The sequence below is a fragment of the Crotalus tigris genome, unplaced genomic scaffold, assembly GCF_016545835.1.
Source record: "Crotalus tigris isolate CLP2741 ecotype Arizona unplaced genomic scaffold, ASM1654583v1 scf7180000018058.1502924, whole genome shotgun sequence".
NCBI lineage: Eukaryota > Metazoa > Chordata > Lepidosauria > Squamata > Viperidae > Crotalus > Crotalus tigris.
Window position 1 is genome coordinate 57,851 of NW_024096801.1, and position 16,270 is coordinate 74,120.

A 16,270-nucleotide genomic window follows, 5' to 3' on the forward strand; every position below is an offset into this window, starting at 1 on the left:
TTCGTTAGCTCTTCCAAAAAACTGGCGACTGGATGGTCTCTCTTATTTAAATAATATATATAAAACAACAGAGGGAGATCTATTTGATGACTTAAAAGCACTAACATGGAAGGCGAGCTGGCAAAGGAAGAAAGCTAGAATAAGGCTGAAGAAAATTGGGGTTTTGATTTATTAGAGAGGATTTTATATTACTAATTAAAATAGAATATACTCAAATAGACAAGATGTCTATTTTGAATACTAGATTTTGTTATAAATTGAGATAAAGAAAACTTTGGTCACTTAAAACTTAGAAGTATAAATATTAAAAGTTAAATTTGAATATTGATGGGAAATTAAAAATTGGGGAAAACAAATAAATAGGATATTGATTGTCTATAAAGATTGAATGTAAAAGTAATTAAGATATGTATAAGCTAAAAATTTATTGATAAATGTAATAAGCATGTTTTTACTTAGTTGATATAATAAGAACTGTATTAGCTTAAATATGAGACAGTAGATATTAAGGGGAAAAGAGAGGAAGTATTTGATGTTGAAATAAGGGAAATTTTGGTCATTAAATTTAAGACATTTGGAAATTAGTTGAAAATAAGGATGTTATATTGTATTATTAACTAGATCACAGGTCGGCAACCTGCGACTCCGGAGCCATATGTGGCTCTTTGAGCCTTCCTCTGCTGCTCCCAGCCTCCATTTGCAGAGAGAGACAGAGACAGAGAGAGGCACTTGCTCTCTCTCTCTCTCTCTCTCTCTCTCTCTCTCTCTCTCTCTCTCTCTGTGTGTGTGTGTGTGTGTGTGTGTGTGTGTGTGTGTAAGTTAAAAAAAAAAGTGGACTCACGGTGTTCTCCGAGGAGCTGAAAAGCTGACTGGGTGGGGCTCCTGCCTTGGCTGCGTCTCTGCAGGAAGCAGAATGCAGGAAGGACAGGAGAGAGAGCTAGCTAGTCCAGCTATGATGACTCAGGAATTCTGGGAGTTGAAGTCCATGAGTCATACAAGAGCCGAGGTTGCCTATCCCTGAGCTTGTTGGAAAACAACTTCAAGCTAGCTTGCCAGGTGAGCAGAAGATCGGAGAGAGGGAGAGAAAGAGGGGGAGAAAGAGAGAGACCCTTTTGACATCTAAAATGAAGATAACACTGCATACATCTTTTTTACCTTTATGATATATATATGTGTGTGTGTATGTATATGTATATACGTATGTATGTATGTATGTACGTATGTATGTATGTATATGTATACGTATATGTATATATGTATCGCCTCTAGTTGGGGGCTGCAAGGCAAAAGAAATTGTAAAAAGTAGAACTGCAGTATAGCAGTCAAAATGCCAAGATGTAATCAATCAGACCGGTTTGTCTGAAAAACTTCCTATGTATATGAATATATATGTATATATACCTGTAATAAAGGTAAAAAAGGATATATGCAGTGTTATCTTCATTTTAGATATCAAGAGGGTTTTGTGGCTCCCAGTGTTTTGTTTTCGGTGGGAAACGGGTCCAAGTGGCTCTTTGAGTGTTTTGGGTTGCTTATCCCTGAACTAGATGATGCAAGATGGTGGGAAATAGAATATACTTAAATAGATAAGATGTGTATCTTGAATACTTTGTTACAAATTGAGATAAAGGAAACTTTGGTTACCTAAAACTTGGAAATTATAAATATCAAATGTTAAATTTAAATATTGATGGGAAACTAAAAATTGGGAAAAACTAATAACAGAACATTGATTGTCTATAAAGGTTGAATGTAAAAGCAACTAATAAGTATAAGCTAAAATTTATTGATAAATATAATAATTTTACTCAACTGATATAATAAGAACTGTATTAATTCAAATATGAGACAGTAGATATTAAGGGAAAAAGAGGAAATATTTGATGTGATACTTCGAGATTTGTACTAAAGATTTTTGTATGCTATTGAATTACCAATTAACCCAGCCACCACATTACTTTTTAAATGCTTAAATGTAAAATTAGAAAATTAATAAAATACTACAAAAGAAAGATTGATAAATGGCAAATAATTCCCTTCAGGGATGCCTTGTGGGTCATTGTGGCTAGATAGCATTCCGATGTGATAGAAAACTGTGACAGTTTTCTTTCACTATTGGATTGAGAGGAAAGAAAATGGGAAACAAGGAACAAATTATTTATTGGATTTTGCAGATAATCCTCAATTTACAACAACAACTAGGACCAGAATTTATCAATGAAGCAATGTGCTTGTTAAGTGAGACTTTATGTGGCCAGATCTAATTTTGCATTAATTTTTACCATAATTGTTAAGTGAATCATAGCAGGTGTTAAGCAAATGATGGTAATGCTGAATCCAGCTTCCTTTATTGCTTATCAGAAGCCAACCAGGAAGACTGCAAATCCCCGGCCAGGGAATGAGACTGGGTCTCCAGCCTCTTAGTCCGGTTTCGCTTCGCCTAGCGTCTCTTAAAGGGACGGAAAGTTGCCCTGGAGGGGCAACAAAGAAAGAGGGATATTTCAGGAACTTGGATTTGGTGGCGATCAATCTGTGCGTACTGAATGCCCCCTCTAAAGGGGTGGAAGAAAGGCTGCTGGGAGTGCCGAGGCAGCCCAAGGTGTCTGCAGCCAGAAGGAAAGCTATGAAAAACAGCTGATCTCCAACATGTTATGTCTGGGTGAGTTGAAGCCTTTTCCTTCTCCTTGTGTTTGAAAATGTTGAGACCGTGAAAAGGAGAACTTGAAAGAGTAAAGACCCCCAGAGAGACTTTTGGAACGGCAATTTAACATTAAGGGGAAATGTAAATGAATATCAAATTACTCGAATACCGGAGTGTGGAGAGCTGATAAATAAGCCAACAACGACACCTACTGGCGAAAAATAAGAATTAAAAACACAGTGACCTTGGAAAGCTTGAGAACAAATGGTCTGAGATAACAAGTGAAAGACTGTTTATAGCTATACTTATTGACATTGGCTAAAAACTAAATAGACATTATCCTGGGGAAAGAAAAGAAAAAGAGAACATTTTAGATCCAAGAAGAGATTGGAGGTAGGTTTGCCTCAAACAGCTGATTCCTGATTACGCTTTGGATATAAGTTTAAGACTGTGAGCCACAAAATGAGTACATCTAATACTTCCAGACTTGAAAACTTCTTCGGCACCCTCTGTCGGACAAGCCAGTCCAACAACTCAAGAGTTCTGTCAGCACATTGCTACAGCGTGATAAAGCAAGCACGGCCTAAGATGAAACACAGGCCTCTTTAAAATTAATTCAACAAATTTTGCAGAGGAACCATGAAGAAACACAAAGTAAACTGGAGAAAGTAAGCAAAGAAATTCTGGATATAAAGGCACAATTTGAAGCTCAAAATCAAAAGATCATAAAAAATGAACAGAAAATCCAGGAAGTGGAAAATAAAACTGAAGACATTGACAAAAAGGTGGAAATGTTATTGCAGAAGAATGAAAGACTGGAACAAACAAATCAAGAGCTAGAACGGGCTATGGCAATGGTAGAAATGAGAGAAGTGGAACATTATTTGCGGTTTCAAAATATTCCTGAAGATAGTGAAGAAAGTATAGAAAAGGTGATTATTGAGCTGTTGGCAGAACTTTTAAATGCAGACCAAGTAGACATTCAGAATGAGACCGATCAAATATTCCGTATGAATTCAAGCTATGCAAGAAAAAAAAGATTACCAAGAGAAGCGCACATGAGGTTCATGAATATAAATAAAATTTTACAATATAAAAATAAAGAAACTGTGGTCCTAAAACAGATACCCAAGAGAGTAAGGAATACCCGGAGACACTACCATTTTCTAACTACAAAATTGATTGCCAAAGGCATAAATTTCAGATGGCTAATGCCAGAAGGTATTTTAATAAACTGGAATAATACAAGATATCGACTGGACACAATTTGGAAAGCAGAAGACTTTGAAGTAAGAAATAGAGTAATTTTGGATGAAGGATTGTATCAACAACAAGAGGATAAGCAGATGGGAGAGACAGCCCAAGGAGCAACGGCACAAGCAGAGCAACAGAAGGAGAAAGGTGAACAAATAGGTGAAGGAGAAGGAACTGCCAAAGAGGAAATGAGAAAAAAATGAATTTTTTCGGTAAATGTAAATGGATTAAAATCCCCAATAAAAAGAAATAAAATTTTTAGGAAACTTCAGAAATTAAATATAGATATAATCTGTTTACAAGAGACACACATAAAAAAACAACATTCAAATTGTTGGAATACCCGAAAATGGGGAAGCTTCATTATACATCAGCATAACAAAAGAAACGAGGGGTGGTGGTATACGTTAAAGAGACAATAGATTCTAAATTAATATATTCAGATGAAGAAGGAAGAATTGTAATGGTTGAAATATATTTACATCAAAAACAGATACTGTTAGTGGCAATTTATGCCCCAAATGATAGTCAAGAACAATTTTATCAAAGATTACACAGGAAATTAATAGAAATGGAATACCAAAATATTTGTTTAATAGGAGACTTTAATGTGATAGTAAATGGAACAATGGATTACAAAAGTAGCAAAACAGGAAAACCCGTAAGAAGAAGACACATTCTTTGATATGGCAGAAGAAATTAGAATACAATATGTCTGGAGAAAAACCAATCCTCAAAATCAACAATATACCTTTTACTCAAATAGCCATAAATCTTGGTCAAGAATTGACATGATTTGAATGACTTCTGAATTAAAGATGGATATACAGGAAATTGAGATAGAAATAGGCACATGGGCAGATCACAACCCTTTAAAAGCGACATGGAAAGGAATACAAAAAAACCCAAGATGGATTTTAAATCAATCTATACTAAAAGACAAAGAATTCATAGAGTTGGCAAAAAGAGAAATGGAATTCTTCTCTAAAGAAAATAAAGAAGATACATCACTACAAAATGTATGGGATACAGCTAAAGCATATTTTAGAGATATAGCTATAACGTATATGGCAAAGAAAAATAAACAGAGAAGACAGCAATATTTATTATTAAAAGAAAAATTTAGAAAGTTAGAGACAGAATTACAAAATCCATAGAAAAAGACTTTGAAAAGAGAAATGGAAATAATAAAACATAAGCTGAATTTGTTGGACTCAGAAAAAATGGTGGAACAAATAGAGCAAAACAAAAAAATTTCAAAAATGCTTATAAGCCAGGAAGATGGCTAGCTTATAAGCTCAAAAAAGAGAAAGAGAAGAAAATAATACATAATTTAGTAGATGGGAAAGGTTGTTTACAATTTAAAAAGGAAGAAATAAAAAAGATAATTAAGAAATATTATGAAGAATTGCATGGTAAAGAGGAGGCTGCAAGAGAGAGAATTGCTCAATATCTAGAAGAAGTAAATTGCCAAAAATTCCAGAGACATTCAAAACTATGTTAGAAGAAAGAATAACAATGATGGAGATATTAGAGGCTATAAAACGACAAAAGAATGGAAAAACACCAGACCCAGATGGGCTACCAGCGGAACTTTATAAAAATCTACAAGATACATTAAGTGAACGACTGAAAAATGTTTGTAATGGACTATTGTTAGTGGCCAAACTTCCAAATACATGAATAGAAGCAAATCTTACCTTGATACCAAAATAAAATTCAGACTTGATATATATTAAGAACTATAGACCGATTTCATTACTCAATGTGGATTACAAAATTTTTACTTCAATAATGGCAGAGAGATTGAAAAAATACTTAGTTGAATTTATACACCCAGATCAAAACGGCTTTTTACCGAAGAGACAAATTAAAAACAATTTAAGGGTGATAATGGACGTATTAGAATATTATGAATTACACCCAGGAAAACAATTAGCACTAGTGTTTTCAGATGTCCAAAAAGCGTTTGATAACGTTTCCTGGCAGTTTACGGTTCAGCAATTACAAATAATGAATTTTGGAAAGAATTTTACAAATATGATAAAAACAATATATAGCAACCAGATAGCAAAAGTGATAGTGAATGGAGATTATACTGAGAGCTTTGAGATAAGAAAAGGTACAAGACAAGGGTGTCCACTATCTCCATTATTATTTATCTTTACTTTGGAAGTACTAAATAGAACAATAAGACAGGACACAGAAATTAAAGGATTGAAAATAAAAGATGAAACATATAAGTTATACAAGCATTTGCTGATGATTTAGTGTTTATCTTGGAAGAACCTTTAGAGATGATTCCTAAACTATGGGGAAAGATAGAAGAATATGGAGAAATGGCAGGACTAAAAATAAATAAAGAAAAAACTAAAGTAATAGTAAAGAACCTCACAGATAAACAAAAAAGGCAAATACTAGAGAAACAGAGGTACAAATAGTGAAAAAAGTTAAATATTTAGGTATTCATCTTTCGGCTAAGTGTTCGTCAATAAAAGAAGACAATTATACAAAATTATTGAAGCAAATAAAGCTAGACTTGGAAAGATGGAAAAATCTGCAGCTGTCAATATTAGGAAGAATTGCTACAGTAAAAATGAATGTGTTGCCGAAAATTTTATTTCTATTTCAAACGATTCTGATAAAACTTGAGAGAAAATTCTTTCAAGATTTAAATTTTAATAGTTTTAAACTTTATTTGGCAGGGGGGAAAAGCTAGAATTAAGATGAAAACATTACAAGATGCTAAGGAAAATGGAGGTTTTGGGTTGCCGGAATGGACGTTGTATTACCAAGTATCTGTGTTAACATGGGTGAAAGAGTGGATAACACTTAAAAATAAACAGTTACTGTATTTAGAGGGACATGATTTATAATTGGGGTGGCACGCTTTCTTATGGTATGGGAAAAACAGAGTCCTTAAGTACTTTCAAAATCATTTTATAAGAAATACCCTGTCAACAGTATGGGAAAAAATTAAAGCTAAAATATATTTAAAAATTCCAGGGTGGTTATCAACGATGGAGGCGTTTATACATCTGAACTTGACAGACTTTGAAAAAATATGGACATATAAAGATATTCTAGATATTGATGGGAATTAAAATCTAAACAAGAACTGGAAAATCAGGGAATTAACTTGATCTTATGGGCACATTTACAGATACAAAGTAGATATGAAAAAGATATAAAAATGTATGGATTTTATAAGGATCAAACTGTGTTTGATAAGATTTTGTTAACCTCAGATGAGAAATTAATCAAGAAAATGTATAACTTTTTGTTAATTTTGGATATGGAAAGTGAACAAGTGAAAGAACAATGACAAGATGAGCAAAAAAATTTTGCTATAATATAGAATTAGAAAAATGGCAAATGTTATGGGAGAGAAACTACAAATTAACAATGTCAACCTCATACAAAGAAAATTTGTATAAAATGTTTTATAGAAGGCATCTGCCGCCAGCAAGATTAGCAAAAATGTTTAAAAATATGTCAGATAGATGTTGGAAATGTAAACATAACATAGGCACGTATTATCACATTTGGTGGACAGGTGGTAAGGCAAAGGCCTATTGGAGAAAGATACATATGTGGTTAGAAAAAATATTGGGTGAACAAGTGGATTTTAAACCTGAACATTTTTTACCTGAAAAGACTAATAAGCAGAAATTGTATTTAATCTTACACATTACTACATCAGCAAGAATAATTTTTGCACAATACTGGAAGAATGAAGGACTGCCATCAGAAGAAGAAATAATCAGGAAAATATTGGAATGTGCAGAGATGGATAGATTAACCATGAGGTTGAAAGATAAAGAAGATACAGACTACTATCAAATTTGGAACCTATTTTATTCTTGGCTAGAGGAAAGAATGAAGGATTAGGAATTGAACATGTATTAGCATAGCAAACTCCAGACAACTTGTTGATTGGAAAAATTAACATATGTTGATGAAAAAAATCAATAAAATCTTTAATCAAAAAAAAGACTGCAAATCTTGATCATGTGATTGCAGGATGATGCAACCATCACAAATGTGAGACAGTTGACCGGTGCCCAAATTGTGATCACATAACCGAGAATGGTATAATGGTTGCATGGGTTGTAAGTCACTTTTTTCACCAAAAGTGTAACTTCAAATTGTGATTAAAAGAATGGCCATAAATTAAGAACTACCTGCAGATTTATACCTGGCTTTTATTTTTAACAACTCAAGCTGACACACATAATGCTTCTTATTTGCTCCCCAACAACACTTTCCATACTTAAAGGAGGATTACAGCTTAGACTATAGTCCAGCACTTTTACTAGACTAAACTTTTTTTTTTTTTTTTTGGTAGCCCAATCCAAATCCAAATCTATTGTACATGCAAGAATCACCCCACCCCCACATTTTGGATACCTATAACCATCACCATCAGTGATGAATCAATCCAGGCCAGACATTACCTGAGTGAGGTTCAAGGACAACAGTATTAAGCCTGTTCGTTCTGTACTTCAAAATCAGTTGAGGCATTTTTTGCTCCAAAAATTCCACTGTGTCTTTGTGGCCCAGGGCAATGCTGATATTCTCAAGATCAATTCCTTCTTCTGCCAGCAAGAAGTCTTGCAATTTCTTAACTCTCAGGCCCGTCTTATACCTGTTTATGAGAGCAGTGAGTGATGCTATGACTTCATTCAGTACTGCTGAAAAGGAGAGAAAATGTGTAGACAGACATGAAGCTCAGAAAAACCATGGAGAACAAGCTAATACAGCAAACCAGTTCAAGAATACCACAATGACCATATTCACACATCACACTATAATGTTGGTACAGGAAAAAAAAACCCTGGGCTGAGAAGAACTTCACAATGTCACTATAAATTGTTCTGAATGGAGTAGTGAGGAACAGTTTTAAAATAAGATTATGCATATTCACGCTCATCAAGAGTTACACACCAAAATGGCAATATGCAGGCTCTAAAATGGAACAGAACTGCTGTGGAACATCAGCAAGAGAATGGAATAATCAGATCCATGGATTATATTGTAATAAAGAAAATGAACTACGGCTGATGGTGCTTAATAGCTGTTGATTTGGCTGAAAATGGTGATATGGCTGAGGATGGTGAGGGCTGATCCAGCAAAATCCAAATTGGTGCCTTCTAGATGTTTTGGGACTACAACTGTAGAAAATTCTCTGAAGTATGCTAGCAAAGAATTCTGAAATTCTAATTCCGACATAACCTTAGGATACACAATAGAAAAAGCTGTTCTACTCTACCTGAAGAAAAACAGATGTAGGGCTATATGAACTCATTCTGCCCTATAAACATGCAGTTCTACACCAAATTTCTTTTAATGAACCACATTCATTGTAAAAAGGGATATGCACACGACTGAACTGAGAATAACCATAGGCAATAACAATTATAGCCAGATTCAGAAAAAAGATGACAAATAAGCCTTAATTTATGACCACAAAAAGGAATTCAGTCATTAAGCAATGTGTTTGGTAAGTGAATCATTATATGACCAGACCCAATTTTTACCATGGTGGTTAAGTGAATGATGCTAGTTGTTAAGAGAATCAGATGGTCATCAAAGAAATCCAGCTTCCTTCATTGGCTTTGTCAGAAGCCAATGAAGAATGCAAATCATGATCATGTAACTACACAATTCTGCAACCATCACAAATGCAAGAGAATTACAGGTACCTAAATTGTGATCACATAACCGAGAGAGTGGTATGATGACTTCAAAGATGGGTTGTAAGTCACCATCTTTTTCATAAACAGTACAACTTCAAATCATTATTAAAAGAATGGTCATAAATGAAGGACCACCTGCAGATTTATACTGGGCTTTTATTTTTTTAAAACTCACATTGGCACGCATAATATTACCTATTTGCTCCATAACAACACTGTGAGCTAGCTTAATCTCGGAGAAAGTCTTTGGCCAGTTTCCATACCTGAAGGAGGATTACAGCTTAGACTGTAGCCCAGCACTTTTACTAGACCAAACTTTTTTCATTTTGTAACCCAATCCAAATCCAAATCCTCTAAATGTGTTGTGCATGCAAGACTCACCCCCCCCCCACACACACACATTATGGATGCCAATAATCATCACCAGAAGTGATGGATCTATCCAGGCCACACATTACCTGAGTGGGGTTCAACAACAACAGTATTAAGCCTATTCGTTCTATGGTGCATCAAAAGTTGAGGCATCTTTTGTTCCAAAAATTCAACTGTGTCTTTATGGCCCTGGGCAATACTGAACTTCTCAAGATCAATTCCTTCTTTTGCCAGCAAGAAGTCTTGCAGTTTCTTAACTCTCAGGCCCGCTGTATACTTGCTTAAGAGGGCAGTGAGTGATGTCATCACTTCACTCAGTGCTGTTGAAGAGAAAATATATAGACTGATATACAGGTCAGAAAAGCCATGGAAAACAAACTAATACATTAAACCAATCCAAAAATACCACAATGGCTGTATTTACACATAATAAAAATAATTAGGGATCCCATCTTAATCAATAATTATATGCATGTGTTTGCTAGTGTTGAACCTAACATTGATTCAACTAAACAAACCATGATATACTTTTCTGAAAAGTGCAAAACAAGGTATTATGCCAAGAATAGCAAAGCAAATAAGATTCAAATCAACAACCCTAAGCCTACTTACTAGGCCTCTGGTTAGATGTATATACTGTATTAAGTCATAGTATGATTTGCTAGATTTTAGTTCAGCATAATAAAGCACAATATGATATGTGAACTAGTTCATCAGGTGTGTTTGAAGACCATGGTTAAAACAGCCTATATAAACACACATAAATCATAACCAACGGCTCACTGCTTGAAAGTGAATGAATCCCATTTTTCTATATCCACCTCTAGAAAGAAAGAACTAAACAAAAACATCATCACTTATTTGTTCAGAAGAGCTTATTTATTCTGTGGTTTATGATGTCTTGATCCTTATTTTAGCACTGTTTGTACTTGGACAGAGTGTTCCACATTTGAAGGGAATAAGCAGTAAGGAAAAAGGCAAATTCTTTTACAAAAAATTGATAATGTATAAATTTTCTAATTTGTCTTTTTTCCGAGACATTCAAAAGATATTTTTAAAATATATTATTCCTTTAATTTTACAAGTTTATCAACTTCCTGAAAAGGATACCACGCAATTATACTCATTTCTAAGCCTTATTTAATCTACTTATTTCCATTCTGGTATCCTCCAATAGGGTTAGATCCCTATCATGGGTCCTAGCATACATTAATAGTAATATTAGAATTTTAGATTAATAAACTAATGTACACTAGACGAGGGAAGGCTGTTTAAATCAATGTTGATATTCCCATTTTCAAGCAGGGCTGCACAGATATCCTACATTCATAATTTTCTCATAAACTGAATTATCTTGGAATATTTATGTACAAATAACCACATCAAAACTAGCAAAGAAAATGAGTTATCAGCAAAGCTGATCCAAAAAAAACCAACAACCCTGGGCTAAGCAGGAGCTTCACAATGTCATTATAAATTGTTCTGAATGAAGTAGGAACATTTTAAAAGATTAGGCATTTTAAAAGATTAAGATTAGAGCTGCACACCAAAGTGCCAATATTTAGACTCTAGAATGGAATAGAACTTGTAATTGCTCTAAATAGCAGAAAGAAAAGTCCATTGTATAGAATAATCAGGTCCACTGATCCACTGTAGTAAGGAAAATGGTGAACTATGGCTAATGGTGGGGACAGCTGTTGATATGGCTGAAGATGCTGATGGCTGCTAATATGATCCAACAAAATTCAAATTGGCACCTTCTAGATATGTTTTGGAACTACAACTCGAAAAAATTGTCTGAAATATGGTAGCAAAGAATTCTGAAATCCTATTCCAACACACCTTAAGATAGCAGAGTAGAAAAAGTTGTTCTACTCTACCTACAGAAAACAGCTATAGGATTACATGAACCTATTCTGCCCTATAAACTTGGAGTTATATACCAACTTTTTTTAAATAAATCACACTCATTATGAGAAGGACTATGCACATGATGGACTGAGAGTAACCATGTGCAGTATCAATTATAGCTGATGCAGAAAAAGATGAAGGCTCTAGTTGGTTGACAAGAAGGCTTCTCATAATGATATTAAGGACCCATTTTCACAGAAATGTATCACTTCGTCTAACATTTCCTGATCCTCTAAGCCTGGTTCCCATTGTTCCCAAAATTTCAAAATCAAATAGAAATTTACCAGGCTTCTTTTCAGATTTGAATTGGTTTGAAATTTTTGATGTGCAGGTAGACTGATCTGAGTCAGAAGTGAAAGAAGAGCTGGACTGGGATGAAGAGCATCTGAAGGAAGCTAGAATAGTAGAAACGTAGGAGGAAAATGTGAGAACATTCAGAATAATAAATCTGGCAAAATCTCCAACTGCAGATTCTCAGCTACAATAGTTGGTAGACAGGATGAGATGAATAAGATTTACTATTTACTCAGTTCAACAACTGAAACCTCACTCCATCTTCACAATCTGGGTAATATGGAAGACCATGTTCTCTGTCCTTCTCAATTATTCTTCCCTCCAGATAAATGTAAACCACCAGTGGCAGAATTTCCAATCATTAAAAAAGGTAAAGATTTCCCGTCCACTCATGTCTGACTCTAAGGGACAGTGCTCATTTCTGTTTCTTGGCCGAGGAAGCCAATATTTGTCCGACTTTTGTAGTCATGTAGCCAGCATGATTATACACTGAGGCACATGGAACTTCCCACTGAAGTGGTTCCTATTTATCCCTTCATATTTGTATGCTTTTGAATTGTTAGGTTGGCAGGAGCTGGGGCAAATAACCGGCGCTTACCCTGTCACATGGTGCTCGGGTCTCAAATCCAGGCGGACAAGCTTTCCAGCTGACAAATTCAGCGCCATCACACCCCATTTTCCAATCATTATGGGAATTTACTAACAGATTCCAACTAATTTTTCAGTGAATCCAAAGCCCAAAAAATCTATTGTGTGCAGTCATATGTCCACATTTTTGTCCGCATTTTTCCCAACACTTTATTTTTCTATACTACTCTATACAGCAAATAGAAACTCTGTCATTTTCTAAGATAGCACCCCATCATACTATTTTTCCTCTATAAAATTCTCCCTGGCTTTCTTTTACCTCAAATGGAGAAGAAAGAATGTGGGAAGCAGGGAAGAGATTATTCATTGGATTTTATAGATAATCCTTAATTTAGGACAAATAGGATCAGAATTTAGTCACGAACCAGCGTGGTTGGTAAGTGAGACATGGTGTAATCAGATCCAATTTACAACAATTTTTACTATGGTGTTTGAGATAGTAATGACAGTTGTTAAGTGAATCAAATGGCCATTAAGCACATCTGGCTTCCTTCATTAGCTTTGCCTGTCAGAAACCAGCCGGGACGGTTTCAAATCATGATCATGTGATTGCAGGATGCTACACCCCTCACAAATATGAGACATTTGACAGGTGCACAAATTGTGATCATAAAACCTAGAGTGGAATAATGGTTGTAACTTTGAGGATGGGTTGTAAGTCACTTTTTTCACCAACAGTGTAACTTCACCTTCTGATTAAAAGAATGGTCATAAATTAAGGATCACCTGCAGATTTATATCTGGCTTTTATTTTTAACAACTCAAGTTGACCCACATAATGTTACTTATTTGCTTAGATTCAGAGAATGTGACTAGCCAGTTTTCATACTTGAAGGAGATTACAGCTTAGACCAGTGGTGGTGAACCTATGGCACGGGTACCAGAGGTGGCACTCGAAGTCCTCTCTGTGGGCACACATGCTGTTGCCCCAGCCTCGCCTCCCCCCATGACACCCTCCTCTCCAGCAGCCCCCTGAAGGAGAGTCACCCCTGAGCATGGCCCACGCGGAGCAGCACAGCCAAGGACATGGCAGCCAGGCAGAGTAGACAAGACTCTGCCCTCACACCCCATCATGTACAGTTGATCTACAGGGCTCGGGCAGAGGGTGTGACTGCCATAGCACTGCTGCGGTGCCTGGGCGATCTGCGGTGGGCCCTGGAGGCGCTGAGTGCCCTGCGGGTAGATGGGGCGGGGGATGGGAGGGTGGAGCGGGGGCAGGGTCAATTTTTGGGCACTCTGTCTCTAACAGGTTCACCATCACTGGCTTAGACTGTAGGCCAGCACTTTTACTAGACAAAACTTTTTTCTTTTTGTAGCCCAATTCAAATCCAAATACTCTACATGCAAGACTCACCCCCCCATATTATGGATACCAATAACCATCACCTGGAGTGATGGGTCTATCAAGGGGAGGCATTACCTGAGTCAAATTTAACAACACTATTAAGCCTGTTAGTTTGGTAATTCAACTTCAACTTAGGCATCTTTTGCTCCAAAAATTCCACTGTGTCTTTGTGGCCCTGGGCAATGCTGAATTTCTCAAGATCAATTCCTTCTTTTGCCAGCAAGAAGTCTTGCAATTTCTTTACTCTCAGGCCCGCCATATACTTGCTTAAGAGGGCAGTGAGTGATGTCATCACTTCACTCAGTGCTGTTGAAGAGAAAATATATAGACACACATAGAAGTCATAAAAGCTATGGAGAGCAAGCTAATACATCAAACCAAATCTAGAATACCACAATGGACATATTTACACATAACAAAAATGGTAGTTGTTAAGTGAATCAGATCAAACTTACCAGGCTTCTTTTCAGATTCATTTTGGTTTGGATTGTTTGATGTGCACATAAACTGTTCTGCATCACAAGAGGGAGAATGGCTGGATTGAAATGAAGAACAGCTGAAAGAAGCTGGAATAGAAGACAAGTAGGGGTGAAATGTATGGCAATTCAGAGTAACAAATCTGGCAAAAACAAATCCTCCAACTGTAAATTCTCAACTATACTGGAAAACCGATAGATTATGCATCACAATAAGAACATTGTCATAGAATGTGGATTTTCGGGGGGGGGGGTGGGGGGGGTTCCAAGGAGATTTAGCTAGACCTCATGCTCAGCATGGTATGAAGGAAGATTTCTGAAATGGTTTGCTTTTGCCTTCACCCTAAGCTGAGAATGAATGACTGACCAAAGTCATCCAGCTGGTTTTCTACATGAGGGCCAGAACTTGGTTTTACCCATTCCCAGCCTGGCATCTTTACTCACCATACTGAATTAGCTCATATTCCTCCACATCATTCTAATATTATAGCTTCCCTAAAATAAATTACAAGATTTCAAGTAGATTTGATTTTGTCTTGAATAATTTATTATTTATTATTATTCTTCAGAAGAACATCTATGCTACCTTGCTTATATATTTCAGAAACTGGTAGTTACAAAGGTATAAGCTTTACTTATGCCTCTTCTACTAACACTGGCTGAATTTGCTTAATATATCTCGATACTATTGTCTTTTCCACTGTGGCATCATAGTGAGTCCAGATGAACCTAATGTCCTTGGATTAGCTCACTGAAATTGTACTTCCCAGTTGTTCTGATGGCCTCAGTAAAGACTTTCTATATAAAATTATGACTCTTAATGCTTTTAAATTGTTCAGTTTAATCAAACACAAAAAGGAGAAAAAAAATCTTCAATATTTTCATTATACTTGGGCTTATGTTTCACTTTTTCTACATGTGAATGACGTAGCTATCCTTTCACAAGCATGTGAAGGATAGGTGAGCACTCAAAACACTCAATGATATCTGTTGGAAGTCCTTATTGGTAATTAAATAGCAGAAAACTGTTTTTGTTTTTGCCAAGAAACCCAAAATGAGGCACCAAAGAGAATGAAACTGATATTAAAAATTTTAGGTGTTTGGATACAGTATTCCAGTTTACAAATGACTGAAACATGTATGCTGATCATATTGCTTCACCAGCATGAAGGAATAGCATGAAGAAATACATTAGCTACTATGATTTTTATGACATTGAGCAAACCATTCCTTCCTCCTTTTGGAATACATATAGGCTAAAATTATTATTAGAAAAAGGTGGTCCATGATTTACAACTACAATTATGCTCCAAACTTCCATTGCTAAGCCAAATTAGTTGTTAAGTGAACTTTGCCCCATTTTAAGATATGGCAGTTTCAGCAGTTCCCAATTACCATCATTAAGCAAGGTTTGTTAAGCAAGGACCTCATGGGACCAAGACATCCCACTTCCTGCAGGCTTCCCCATTCACTTGGCTTGTGGGAAGCCTATAGGAAGGTCACAAATTACGATCATATGACCATGGGATTCTGCAACAGTTGGAAATGTAAGCATGTTTCTGAGCAGACTGCAACAATTCCAGAAGTTTACAGACCATTTGTAAGTACCAGTCATTCGATGCTATTGCTG

At 35.8% G+C, this 16,270-nt stretch overlaps 1 protein-coding gene across 4 annotated transcripts in view; it reads right to left on the minus strand.

The window, feature by feature from the left end:
- Positions 1-16,270, minus strand: part of LOC120309748 (mucin-4-like) — a 55,666-nt gene that overhangs the window by 16,979 nt on the left and 22,417 nt on the right. For 2 of the 4 annotated variants that reach the window (XM_039347271.1, XM_039347269.1), the window contains 5 exons: positions 14,620-14,730; positions 14,240-14,470; positions 12,162-12,272; positions 10,053-10,286; positions 8,353-8,589 (listed from right to left, as the gene is read on the minus strand). In XM_039347271.1, the coding sequence (XP_039203205.1) occupies positions 8,353-8,589; positions 10,053-10,286; positions 12,162-12,272; positions 14,240-14,470; positions 14,620-14,730 (924 nt within the window). The remainder of the gene's footprint in view (positions 1-8,352; positions 8,590-10,052; positions 10,287-12,161; positions 12,273-14,239; positions 14,471-14,619; positions 14,731-16,270) is intronic. The other 2 variants (XM_039347270.1, XM_039347272.1) reach the window with 2 other exon arrangements.